The sequence below is a fragment of the Blennius ocellaris genome, assembly GCF_963422515.1.
Source record: "Blennius ocellaris genome assembly, contig: SCAFFOLD_86, whole genome shotgun sequence".
NCBI classification, from domain to species: domain Eukaryota; kingdom Metazoa; phylum Chordata; class Actinopteri; order Blenniiformes; family Blenniidae; genus Blennius; species Blennius ocellaris.
The window spans coordinates 42,501-55,770 of NW_027661851.1; the positions used below are offsets into that span (position 1 = coordinate 42,501).

Sequence of the window (13,270 nt, forward strand, 5' to 3'; positions counted from 1 at the left end):
GGTACTTTTATTTTGACAGTCACCGTAATAACAATCCAACCTGCTGGTCTGTTCACTAGAATCCAATAGAAACGTTCCGCTCTCATGTTCTGCAATGTTTGAGCTCATTTTGGTGTTTTAGTTTCACCTCCGTTTGCCTTTTCCACACGTTTCTAGAGCTTTTAGCCATTTGGACCATTTCAATGGATTTCCACCTCATAACGGTTCCAGTGGTGGTTCTTCAGCAGAGGGTTCTCCCTGCGGCTCTGCAGGGCGGGAACTTTACTTCCTCGGGTTCTGTGTCTCACACTCTCACCTGCTTGACAACATCCTCCGACCCCCCAGGGAGGACGAGGAGGAGGATGATGCAACAGGGAGAAAGAACATGGAGAAACGTGATCAAATAAACCAGAAGGAAAAATCAACTTGGTGGGAAAAATTAAAGAACACAGATCAAGTAGAAAACTTTCAAATGAATACATGAATGAAAATGAATTTGATCAGAGGAGATTCACTGGAACGACATCAAAACATCGAACATGTGCATCCTCTGACCGTGTGTGTGTGTGTGTGTGTGTGTGTGTGTGTGTGTGTGTGTGTGTGTGTGTGTTTACTCTGGCTGTTTTCCCATGAAACTAACTGGTCAAACAAAGGTAATTAAAAATAAAACTCATAATGAGCCAGACACTCCCACTGCATTACCCCCCCCCCTCTCTCTCTCTCTCTCTCTCTCTCCCCCTCTCTCTCTCTCTCTCTCTCTCTCTCTCTCTCTCTCTCTTTTCTGTTCTCCATCTGTCACATACACTTGCATGGGTGCCACATGTCTCTCTGTCGAACAAACACACACACACACACACACACACACACACACACACACACACACACACACACACACACACACACACACACACACACACACACACACACACACACACACACACACACACACACACACACACACACACGCTCGGGAGTTGAGTCATAGGAGGAGAGGAGTGACTGTCAGAAAGATGGATGGATGAAACAATGGAAATCAATTGTGTGTGTGTGTGTGTGTGTGTGTGTGTGTGTGTGTGTGTGTGTGTGTGTGTGTGTGTGTGTGTGTGTTCAGAGTGTGGAGGCTGACAGTGAGTGGCAGCAGGGTGAGGAGCCCTCCAGTCTCACTAAACTCAATTAGAAGGTAGAAAAACTCGACAACGTCAATCAACAGAGAAACAAACAAGAGGCGGAGAAGCTTCGCTCCGACAACCAACACTGGATTGATCAGGGTGATCAGGGTCAGGGTGATCAGGTCGATCAGGGTGATCAGGGTGATCAGGGTGATCAGGGTCAGGGTGATCAGGTCCATCAGGGTGATCAGGGTGATCAGGATCAGGGTGATCAGGGTAAGGGTGATCAGGATCAGGGTGATCAGGGTCAGGGTGATCAGGGTGATCAGGTCGATCAGGGTGATCAGGATCAGGGTGATCAGGGTGATCAAGTTGATCAGATTGATCAGGGTGATCAGGGTGATCAGGTTGATCAGGTTGATCAGGGTGATCAGGTTGATCAAGTTGATCAAGTTGATCAAGTTGATCAGGGTGATCAGGTCGATCAGGGTAATCAGGGTGATCAGGATCAGGGTGATCAGGTTGATCAGGGTAATCAGGGTGATCAGGTTGATCAGGTTGATCAGGGTGATCAGGTTGATCAGGGTGATCAGGATCAGGGTGATCAGGGTGATCAGGTCGATCAGGGTGATCAGGGTGATCAGGGTGATCAGGGGGATCAGGTCGATCAGGGTGATCAGGGTGATCAGGATCAGGGTGATCAGGGTGATCAGGATCAGGGTGATCAGGATCAGGTCGATCAGGGTGATCAGGTCGATCAGGTCGATCAGGGTGATCAGGGTGATCAGGATCAGGGTGATCAGGGTGATCAGGTTGATCAGGGTGATCAGGATCAGGGTGATCAGGTCGATCAGGGTGATCAGGGTGATCAGGATCAGGGTGATCAGGGTGATCAGGATCAGGGTGATCAGGATCAGGGTGATCAGGTCGATCAGGGTAATCAGGGTGATCAGGATCAGGGTGATCAGGTCGATCAGGGTAATCAGGGTGATCAGGTTGATCAGGTTGATCAGGGTGATCAGGTCGATCAGGTCGATCAGGGTGATCAGGGTGATCAGGATCAGGGTGATCAGGGTGATCAGGATCAGGGTGATCAGGATCAGGGTGATCAGGGTGATCAGCCAGGTGCTGGCCCTCCCACTGTCACAGTTTACCCCGTTTCCATGGAGACGGAGAGTTTTTCAGAGGGTCACGTTTCCATGGAGACGGGGAAAAACGCAACTCGTTTAACTTTACGCCACCAAAATAAAAGTACCAAGCTGGATTGTTATTATGGTGACTGTCAAAATAAAAGCTGGATTGTCATTGGTGTGGATTAGGAGAGTTTGTCTCCATCGGGGACTCGTCTCATGACGACTGTCCCTCGGCACAAGTCTGTCATGAGACACTGTCATGTCGGTGTGACACCGAGGAGGGAACAAAGGAAAACTGAGAGGAGGAGGAGGTGAAGGAGGGAGAGAGAGAGAGAGAGAGAGAGAGAGACATGGAGATGTAGAGATGCACAGGAAAACATGGCAGATTTAAAATGTCAGCTCTGATGTTATTGTCTGCGTGTCAGGATTTCCAATCTGAAGCCTGCTTGACTGACGGGAGGGGGCGGAGCTACAACGTCCTCCAGGACACAAGGACGCTGAGACACTTTAAACCAGTCGCTGTTCAAACCACTGGAAACCTGCAGCGGAAGATGCTCTATAATCTGGATTAGAGGAGGAAGATGCTCTATAATCTGGATTAGAGGAGGAAGATGCTCTATAATCTGGATTAGAGGAGGAAGATGCTCTATAATCTGGATTAGAGGAGGAAGATGCTCTATAATCTGGATTAGAGGAGGAAGATGCTCTATAATCTGGATTAGAGGAGGAAGATGCTCTATAATCTGGATTAGAGGAGGAAGATGCTCTATAATCTGGATTAGAGGAAGAAGATGCTCTATTGTCCCTCAGCACAGCAGGGTCCTCTGGTCCATTACATTATATGACATTAATATTACGTCCAAACACATCAGCTGTCATAAAAGACGGCGCAGCTGATTGGTTCCTCAGGAGACGGAGATCCTCAATGAGGACTCAATGAGGACTCAATGAGGACTCAATGAGGACTCAATGAGGATTCGATGAGGACTCAATGGGGACTCAATGAGGATTCAATGAGGACTCAATGGGGACTCAATGAGGACTCAATGAGGATTCAATGAGAACTCAATGAGGACTCAATGAGGACCCAATGAGGACTCAATGAGGACTCAATGAGGACCCAATGAGGATTCAATGAGGACTCAATGAGGATTCAATGAGGACTCAATGAGGACTCAATGAGGACTCAATGAGGACTCAATGAGGACTCAATGAGGATTCAATGAGGACTCAATGCGGACTCAATGAGGATTCAATGAGGATTCAATGAGGACTCAATGAGGATTCAATGAGGATTCAATGAGGACTCAATGGGGACTCAATGAGGACTCAATGAGGACTCAATGAGGACTCAATGGGGACTCAATGAGGACTCAATGCGGACTCAATGAGGATTCAATGAGGACCAGCTGGAGGACAAAACAACCTGAGAACAGAAACATGGAGAGAAACGCCTGCAGTCTGGAATTATAACTAATATCTCAACTCTCTGGATACTGAAGTGAACACACACACACACACACACACACACACACACACACACACACACACACACACACACACACACACACACACACACACACACACACACACACACACACACACACACACACAGATCAGAGAGCTCAGAGACAGAAAACTAGAATCCACAGCGATTCAACTGTTCCTCTGGGCTTTGAACTGAAAGTTCACACTGTGTGTGTGTGTGTGTGTGTGTGTGTGTGTGTGTGTGTGTGTGTGTGTGTGTGTGTGTGTGTGTGTGTGTGTGTGAGTGTGTACACACTAATAACATGCACCACTGGAGCGCTCAGAGAAAAACCAACAAACCTGGTTCAGGCCTCAGACCTTGTTCTGCCCCAGATCTACCGGTCTGCTCTGTCCTGCACACTGTCCACCTGGTGGTCTGTCCCCCCGGTGGTCTGTGACCCTGGTGGTCTGTCCCCCCGGTGGTCTGTGACCCTGGTGGACTGTCCCCCTGGTGGTCTGTCCCCCCGGTGGTCTGTGACCCTGGTGGACTGTCCCCCCGGTGGTCTGTCCCCCCGGTGGTCTGTCCCCCCGGTGGTCTGTCCCCCCGGTGGACTGTCCCCCTGGTGGTCCGTCCCCCCGGTGGACTGTCCCCTTGGTGGTCTGTCCCCCCGGTGGTCTGTCCCCCCGGTGGTCCGTCCCCCCGGTGGACTGTCCCCTTGGTGGTCTGTCCACTGCAATGTCCTCCCTGAGTGTGTGTGTGTGATATGCCTCTTCCTTTTTGTTATATTGTCTGTGGTGTTGTTGAGTTTGTTGTTGAGGTTTCTCTCTAACACTAGATAAATACGGCACTTGTTTCCAGAATGTAAGTGAATGTATTTTCCTCAGTGTGTACATTAGGAAAGCCATGTTTGATTCACATATGCATCCAGTGGGGCGTCACAATAAAATTAGGCATAATGTGTTCATTCCACAGTAGGAGATATTTTATGTTGTTGTTACCTAACAGTTCTGATGTAAAAAGCCAGCAGATATCGGTATCGGTGATATCGGTATCGGTGATATCGGTATCGGGGATATCGGTATCGGTGATATCGGTATCGGGGATATCGGTATCGGAAATTAAGAGTTGGACAATATCGGAATATCGGATATTGGTAGAAAAGCCAATATCGAGCATCCCTAATTAGCAGTAGTACTAGCAGTAGCAGTAGCAGTAGCAGTAGTTCTAGCAGTAGTTCTAGCAGTAGCAGTAGCAGTAGTTCTAGCAGTAGTTCTAGCAGTAGCAGTAGCAGTAGCAGTAGTTCTAGCAGTAGTTCTAGCAGTAGCAGTAGTAGTAGCAGTAGTTCTAGCAGTAGCAGTAGCAGTAGCAGTAGCAGTAGCAGTAGCAGTAGTTCTAGCAGTAGCGGTAGCAGTGGCAGTAGCAGTAGCAGTAGCAGTAGTTCTAGCAGTAGTTCTAGCAGTAGCAGTAGCAGTAGCAGTGGCAGTAGCAGTAGCAGTAGTACTAGCAGTAGCAGTAGCAGTAGTTCTAGCAGTAGCAGTAGCAGTAGCAGTAGTTCTAGCAGTAGTTCTAGCAGTAGCAGTAGCAGTAGCAGTAGCAGTAGTTCTAGCAGTAGCAGTAGCAGTAGCAGTAGTTCTAGCAGTAGCAATAGCAGTAGCAGTAGCAGTAGTTCTAGCAGTAGTACTAGCAGTAGCAGTAGCAGTAGCAGTAGCAGTAGTTCTAGCAGTAGCAGTAGCAGTGGCAGTAGCAGTAGCAGTAGCAGTAGTTCTAGCAGTAGTTCTAGCAGTAGCAGTAGCAGTAGTTCTAGCAGTAGCAGTAGCAGTAGCAGTGGCAGTAGCAGTAGCAGTAGCAGTAGTACTAGCAGTAGCAGTAGCAGTAGTTCTAGCAGTAGCAGTAGCAGTAGCAGTAGCAGTAGTTCTAGCAGTAGCAGTAGCAGTAGCAGTAGCAGTAGTTCTAGCAGTAGCAGTAGCAGTAGCAGTAGCAGTAGTTCTAGCAGTAGCAGTAGCAGTAGTTCTAGCAGTAGTACTAGCAGTAGCAGTAGCAGTAGCAGTAGTTCTAGCAGTAGTTCTAGCAGTAGCAGTAGCAGTAGCAGTAGCAGTAGTTCTAGCAGTAGCAGTAGCAGTAGCAGTAGCAGTAGTTCTAGCAGTAGCAGTAGCAGTAGCAGTAGTTCTAGCAGTAGCAGTAGCAGTAGCAGTAGCAGTAGTTCTAGCAGTAGCAGTAGCAGTAGCAGTAGCAGTAGCAGTAGTTCTAGCAGTAGCAGTAGCAGTAGCAGTAGTTCTAGCAGTAGCAGTAGCAGTAGCAGTAGCAGTAGTTCTAGCAGTAGCAGTAGCAGTAGTAGTAGTTCTAGCAGTAGCAGTAGCAGTAGCAGTAGCAGTAGTTCTAGCAGTAGCAGTAGCAGTAGCAGTAGCAGTAGTTCTAGCAGTAGCAGTAGCAGTAGCAGTAGCAGTAGTTCTAGCAGTAGCAGTAGCAGTAGTTCTAGCAGTAGTACTAGCAGTAGCAGTAGCAGTAGCAGTAGTTCTAGCAGTAGTTCTAGCAGTAGCAGTAGCAGTAGCAGTAGCAGTAGTTCTAGCAGTAGCAGTAGCAGTAGCAGTAGCAGTAGTTCTAGCAGTAGCAGTAGCAGTAGCAGTAGTTCTAGCAGTAGCAGTAGCAGTAGCAGTAGCAGTAGCAGTAGTTCTAGCAGTAGCAGTAGCAGTAGCAGTAGCAGTAGCAGTAGTTCTAGCAGTAGCAGTAGCAGTAGCAGTAGCAGTAGTTCTAGCAGTAGCAGTATCAGTAGCAGTAGTTCTAGCAGTAGCAGTAGCAGTAGCAGTAGCAGTAGTTCTAGCAGTAGCAGTAGTAGTAGTTCTAGCAGTAGCAGTAGCAGTAGCAGTAGCAGTAGCATTAGTTCTAGCAGTAGCAGTAGCAGTAGTTCTAGCAGTAGCAGTAGCAGTAGTTCTAGCAGTAGTTCTAGCAGTAGCAGTAGCAGTGGCAGTAGCAGTAGTTCTAGCAGTAGCAGTAGCAGTAGCAGTAGTTCTAGCAGTAGTTCTAGCAGTAGCAGTAGCAGTAGCAGTGGCAGTAGCAGTAGTTCTAGCAGTAGTTCTAGCAGTAGCAGTAGCAGTGGCAGTAGCAGTGGCAGTAGCAGTAGTTCTAGCAGTAGCAGTAGCAGTGGCAGTAGCAGTAGCAGTAGCAGTAGCAGTAGCAGTAGCAGTAGCAGTAGCAGTAGCAGTAGCAAGGTAACGCAGCACGAGCACCACCACACTTTCAAGTTAAAAGACTAAACTTTCGTTGTGTTTGGAGTTTCATTGAACCAACGCCGGAGTTCAGAGTCCATGTCCTCCTGGGACTTGGTGCTTTTATTTTGACAGTCAATGTGATAACAATCCAACTCACTCACACACACACACACACACACACACACACACACACACACACACACACACACACACACACACACACACACACACACACACACACACTAATGGCTGGGAGCTGTTTGGGGTGCAGTGTCTTGCTCAAGGGCACTCCAGCATGTGTGCGGGATGTGAAGGGAGGCGGGCCTGGCCGCCCCCTGGTGGCCGGTTCACAACGGTCACAGTGAATCACTTCCTGTCGTGGTTTAAACACTGAAGTCTCTTCCTCCTCTCTTCACCATTCAGGGGAAAACAAACAAATAAACAAACAGCATCATTTCAAGATGAGCAACATGAGGAGCAGCCGGAGCACAAGAGTGGTGAGGTCCAAACCCCGGTGCCGGGACCACCCGTCTCCCTGATGACCCGTCTCCCTGACGACCTGTCCTCCTCAAGACCCGTCTCCCTGATGACCCGTCTCCCTGACGACCTGTCCTCCTCAAGACCCGTCTCCCTGACGACCCGTCTCCCTGACGACCTGTCTCCCTGACGACCTGTCCTCCTCAAGACCCGTCTCCCTGACGACCCGTCTCCCTGACGACCTGTCTCCCTGACGACCTGTCCTCCTCAAGACCCGTCTCCCTGACGACCCGTCTCCCTGACGACCTGTCCTCCTCAAGACCCGTCTCCCTGACGACCCGTCCTCCTCAAGACCCGTCTCCCTGACGACCCGTCTCCCTGACGACCCGTTTCCCTGACGACCTGTCCTCCTCAAGACCCGTCTCCCTGACGACCCGTCTCCCTGACGACCGGTCCTCCTCAAGATCCGTCTCCCTGACGACCCATCTCCCTGACGACCCGTCTCCCTGACGACCCGTCTCCCTGACGACCGGTCCTCCTCAAGACCCGTCTCCCTGACGACCCGTCTCCCTGACGACCGGTCCTCCTCAAGACCCGTCTCCCTGACGACCCGTCTCCCTGACGACCGGTCCTCCTCAAGACCCGTCTCCCTGACGACCCGTCTCCCTGACGACCGGTCCTCCTCAAGATCCGTCTCCCTGACGACCCGTCCTCCTCAAGACCCGTCTCCCTGACGACCCGTCCTCCTCAAGACCCGTCTCCCTGACGACCCGTCTCCCTGACGACCCGTCTCCCTGACGACCCGTCTCCCTGACGACCGGTCCTCCTCAAGACCCGTCTCCCTGACGACCCGTCTCCCTGACGACCGGTCCTCCTCAAGACCCATCTCCCTGACGACCCGTCTCCCTGACGACCGGTCCTCCTCAAGACCCGTCTCCCTGACGACCCGTCTCCCTGACGACCGGTCCTCCTCAAGATCCGTCTCCCTGACGACCCATCTCCCTGACGACCCATCTCCCTGACGACCCGTCTCCCTGACGACCCGTCTCCCAGAACTCAGGACCCTACTTGGTGGTGGTCCACCCGGACCTCCAGGCTGACTGGCAGTCAGGAAACATTTCTTCTCTACTGAGCATGTGCAGGAAAACTACTTCTTCTTTCTACTCTTCTCCTCCACAAAGTGTCGTTTCCGTTCCCAGAGTCTGAATGTTTTCAATAAGTGGTCATTTTTTCAGTGGCTCCAAGCTTCGTTGTCATGGAAACGGGCGCCCGGAAAGTGTTCCGTTTTCCCTGGAGACGGTGTAAACGGCCGCTGGTGGGAATCAGCTGGAGAAATCCAACATTGATCTCACCTGGCAAGGAAAAGAGCCACACTCTTGGTCGTGCACGCGCAATTAGCGCACACGCGCCAGGACAACGTACACACGTGCGCCATCCCCGTCCACACACACACACACACACACACACACACACACACACACACACACACACACACACACACACACACACACACACACACACACACACACACACACACACACACACACACACACACACACACACACGGTCTTACCTCCAGACCTGCCCCAGCTGCAGGACGTGCAGGACGGTCTGAAAGACCCACATGCACACGGTGCAGCACCTCCGGGGGCCCCCGCCGCCCTGCGCCGCCGCGTGCGGCACGGAGGTCGTGAACACCGGCGTGGCGTTCGCCGCGTTGCCGTCGCTGTCCTTGGTGCTGAACGCGCCGTCGCCCGCCGCCGCCGCCGCCGCTCCGCCGCCGCTCAGGTCCGAGTAGTCGTACACGAACCAGCGGAAGCTCAGCACCTGCACCACGGCGGACGGCACCACGACGAACACCAGCGTGAGGCCGAACCACCAGTAGTCCCCCCGCAGGTAGTAGTCCGCGGCCAGCCACAGGTCGGTGGCGCCGTCGGAGAAGAAGACCAGCAGGGCGCACAGCACCCAGCAGCAGTCCAGCAGCGTGTACGGCTTCCCGCCGCCCGCACACACCGCCGCCGAGCACCGCGGCCGGCCGGCGGGGAGCCCCGGCCCCGACCCCGGCTCGGGCTCCGGCTCCGGCTCCGGCTCTGGTTCCGGCTCCGGCTCCGGCTCCGGTTCCGACACGCTCCGGGGCGGGACGTCATCCTCCACAGACACCGCGGCTCCATCCGACTTAGCGGCCATGTTGGTTAGGAAGGGAGAGAAAGACAGGGAAAAGAGGAGGGGAGGCGAGAGAGAGAGGGAGAGAGAGAGAGAGAGAGGGGGGGGGGGGAGGAGGGGGGGGGATTACATCATAACTAGCCTCATCATCAGCCAATTAATTCCGAGGCTTCGTCACTAACGCTGCTTTTAACACCGAGATGTTTTCAGCACCGCCACATGTTCCTGCAGCCTCGGTCCCGTCATCACACACACACACACACACACACACACACACCACACACACACACACACACACACACACACACACACACACACACACACACACACACACACACACACACACACACACACACACACACACACACACACACACACACACACACACACACTGAGAAGCACGATGGAGCCTCCAGGGAGGAAAAGGTGAATTTGGTTCCTCAGAGACCAAAGTTCCACCAGGAGCTGCTTTCAGATATTAAATATTCAACCTAATATAGAATCAAGTGCAATTCACTTTGAACAAGAAAGGCTCTTATTCTGTAAAACCCACTTCCTGAAGGTTCTCCAGCAGTCCTGACCGTCTCCACACCTGGACCGACGTGTGTCTCCTCTCCCTCCCTCCCTGTCTCTCTGTCTCTGTCTCTGTCTCTCTCTCCCCTCCCTCCCTGTCTCTCTGTCTCTGTCTCTGTCTCTGTCTCTGTCTCTCTCTCCCTCCCTGTCTCTCTGTCTCTATCTCTGTCTCTGTCTCTGTCTCTGTCTCTCTCTCTCTCTCTCTCCCTCCCTCCCTGTCTCTCTGTCTCTGTCTCTGTCTCTCTCTCTCTCCCTCCCTCCCTGTCTCTCTGTCTCTGTCTCTGTCTCCTCTCCCTCCCTCCCTGTCTCTCTGTCTCTCTCTCTCTCCCTCCCTGTCTCTCTGTCTCTGTCTCCTCTCCCTCCCTCCCTGTCTCTCTGTCTCTCTCTCTGTCTCTCTCTCTCTCCCTCCCTGTCTCTCTGTCTCTGTCTCCCCCTCCCTGTCTCTCTGTCTCTGTCTCTGTCTCTGTCTCTCTCTCTCCCTCCCTGTCTCTCTGTCTCTGTCTCCCTCCCTCCCTCCCTGTCTCTCTGTCTCTGTCTCTGTCTCTCTCCCTCCCTCCCTGTCTCTGTTTCTCTCTCTCTCCCTCCCTCCTCCCTGTCTCTCTGTCTCTGTCTCTGTCTCTCTCCCTCCCTCCCTGTCTCTCTGTCTCTGTCTCTCTCTCTCCCTCCCTGTCTCTCTGTCTCTGTCTCTCTCTCTGTCTCTGTCTCTCTCTCTCTCCCTCCCTCCCTGTCTCTGTCTCTCTCTCTGTCTCTGTCTCTGTCTCTCTCTCTCTCCCTCCCTCCCTGTCTCTGTCTCTCTCTCTGTCTCTGTCTCTCTCTCTCTCTCTCTCCCTCCCTCCCTGTCTCTCCGTCTCTGTCTCTGTCTCTCCCTCCCTGTCTCTGTCTCTCTCTCTCTCCCTCCCTCCCTGATCTCTCCGTCTCTGTCCCTGTCTCTGTGTCTCCCTCCCTGTCTCTCTGTCTCTGTCTCTCTCTCCCTCCCTCTCTCTCTCTGTCCCTCTCCCTCTCTCTCTCTGTCTCTCTGTCTCTCTCCCTCCCTCTCTCCCTCCCTCCCTCCCTCCCTCCCTCTCTCTCTCTGTCTCTCTCTCTCTTTCTCTCTCTCTCTCTCTCTCTCTCTCAGCAGCCAATCAGAAATCAAACCCTATATGATGTCATCGGGGAGTCAGCCAATCACAGTCAAGGTAGGCTCCTCCCCTTTCACTCCTCCCACAATCAGCCAGCTCTGCTCTGGCACATGGCACCACGAGAGGAAGTACTTCCTCCTCTTCCTATAGATGGGCGTGTGTGGGGCGGAGCCAGTCCAGCTCACACAGACACAGCAGATTCTGAATGCAGCTCCTAGGATCTAATGTTCTAATGGAGGAGAATCAAGGAGGAGACTGTCAAAATAAAACCACCAAGTTGGATTGTTATCATGCTGACTGTCAAAATAAAAGCACCAGGCTTCATATCTCCCATCTGCACATGCTCAGTAGAGCCAAGCAGCACGATGTGTCCTCTGTGGCGTCTCACAGACCTCATTCTCCTGGACTGGGTACTCTTATTTTGACAGTCACCGTAATAACAATCCAACTTGGTGCTTTTATTTTGGCAGTCTCCGATTCTCCAATCAATCTGTGAATGGATGTGTGAGCCGTCCTGAAGCCTGGTTCCTCTCGGTCTGTTCTATTATTTATTTCCAGAGATGAGGAAGAATCACTGAGTCTCATTATGGCCTGAATGGTTTATTACTGCAGGAGGATGAGAAGAAGACGGGAAGAAAGGATGAGAGGACACATACATTTGACTATTTTTAGTTTTTACTTTGACGTCTTTTGCCCTCATCCTTTAGTTTGAAACACGAAATTCACATCCTGGATATTCAGTTATTAACGTCTTCTTTCTGATTTTATACTTTTATTTCTGTTTCATGTATTTCTATGTATCTGTTCTAAGTATTTCTCAGTATCTGTTCCCAGTATTTCTCAGTATCTGTTCCAAGTATTTCTCAGTATCTGTTCCAAGTATTTCTCAGTATCTGTTCCAAGTATTTCTCAGTATCTGTTCCAAGTATTTCTCAGTATCTGTTCCAAGTATTTCTCAGTATCTGTTCCAAGTATTTCTCAGTATCTGTTCCCAGTATTTCTCAGTATCTGTTCAAGTATTTCTCAGTATCTGTTCCCAGTATTTCTCAGTATCTGTTCCAAGTATTTCTCAGTATCTGTTCCAAGTATTTCTCAGTATCTGTTCCAAGTATTTCTCAGTATCTGTTCCAAGTATTTCTCAGTATCTGTTCCAAGTATTTCTCAGTATCTGTTCCAAGTATTTCTCAGTATATGTTCCAAGTATTTCTCAGTATCTGTTCCAAGTATTTCTCAGTATATGTTCCAAGTATTTCTCAGTATCTGTTCCAAGTATTTCTCAGTACCTGTTCCCAGTATTTCTCAGTATCTGTTCCAAGTATTTCTCAGTACCGGTTCCAAGTATTCTCAGTTCTGTTCCCAGTATTTCTCAGTATCTGTTCCAAGTTTTCTCAGTACCTGTTCCCAGTATTTCTCAGTACCTGTTCCAGTATTTCTCAGTGTCTGTTCAAGTATTTCTCAGTATCTGTTCCAAGTATTTCTCAGTATCTGTTCCAAGTATTTCTCAGTACCTGTTCCCAGTATTTCTCAGTATCTGTTCCAAGTATTTCTCAGTACCTGTTCCAAGTATTTCTCAGTACCTGTTCCCAGTATTTCTCAGTGTACCTGCAGTAAAGGTGATGCTGTTGAAATGAACACAGGTTTTTATTGGTCCAACAAGTCAAGTTGAAATTGTCAATTAGAAAACTTTGAATACGCCAGTATTTTGAAAATCATTTCCTGGATGAGGATTTCGTCCTGCTGCTGCTTTTCTACAACCTCCTTTTCTCACTCCTTCATTTTCTCATGACTCTTCCTCCTCTCTCGCCAAGATTTAATCTCTCTCTCTCTCTCTCTCTCTCTCTCTCTCTCTCTCTCTCCCTGTCTCTCTCTCTCTCTCTGTCTGTCTCTCTGTCTCTCTCTCTCTCTCTCTCTCTCGCTCTCTCTCTGTCCCTGTCTCTCTCTCTCTCTCTCTCTGTCTCTCTCTCGCTCTCTCTCTGTCCCTGTCTCTCTCTCTCTCTCTCTCTGTCTCTGTCCCTGTCTCTCTCTCTCTGTCTCTGTCCCTGTC

The 13,270-nt window shown here is 50.7% G+C and overlaps 1 protein-coding gene across 1 annotated transcript in view; it reads right to left on the reverse strand.

The window, feature by feature from the left end:
- Positions 1 to 9,559, reverse strand: part of LOC308148718 (XK-related protein 7-like) — a gene marked incomplete at both ends in the record, with an annotated part of 32,529 nt that extends 22,970 nt beyond the window's left edge. The window contains one exon of the mRNA XM_080522225.1: positions 8,946 to 9,559. Within this exon, the coding sequence (XP_080378351.1) occupies positions 8,946 to 9,559 (614 nt within the window). The remainder of the gene's footprint in view (positions 1 to 8,945) is intronic.
- Between the last annotated feature and the right edge of the window lie 3,711 nt (positions 9,560 to 13,270).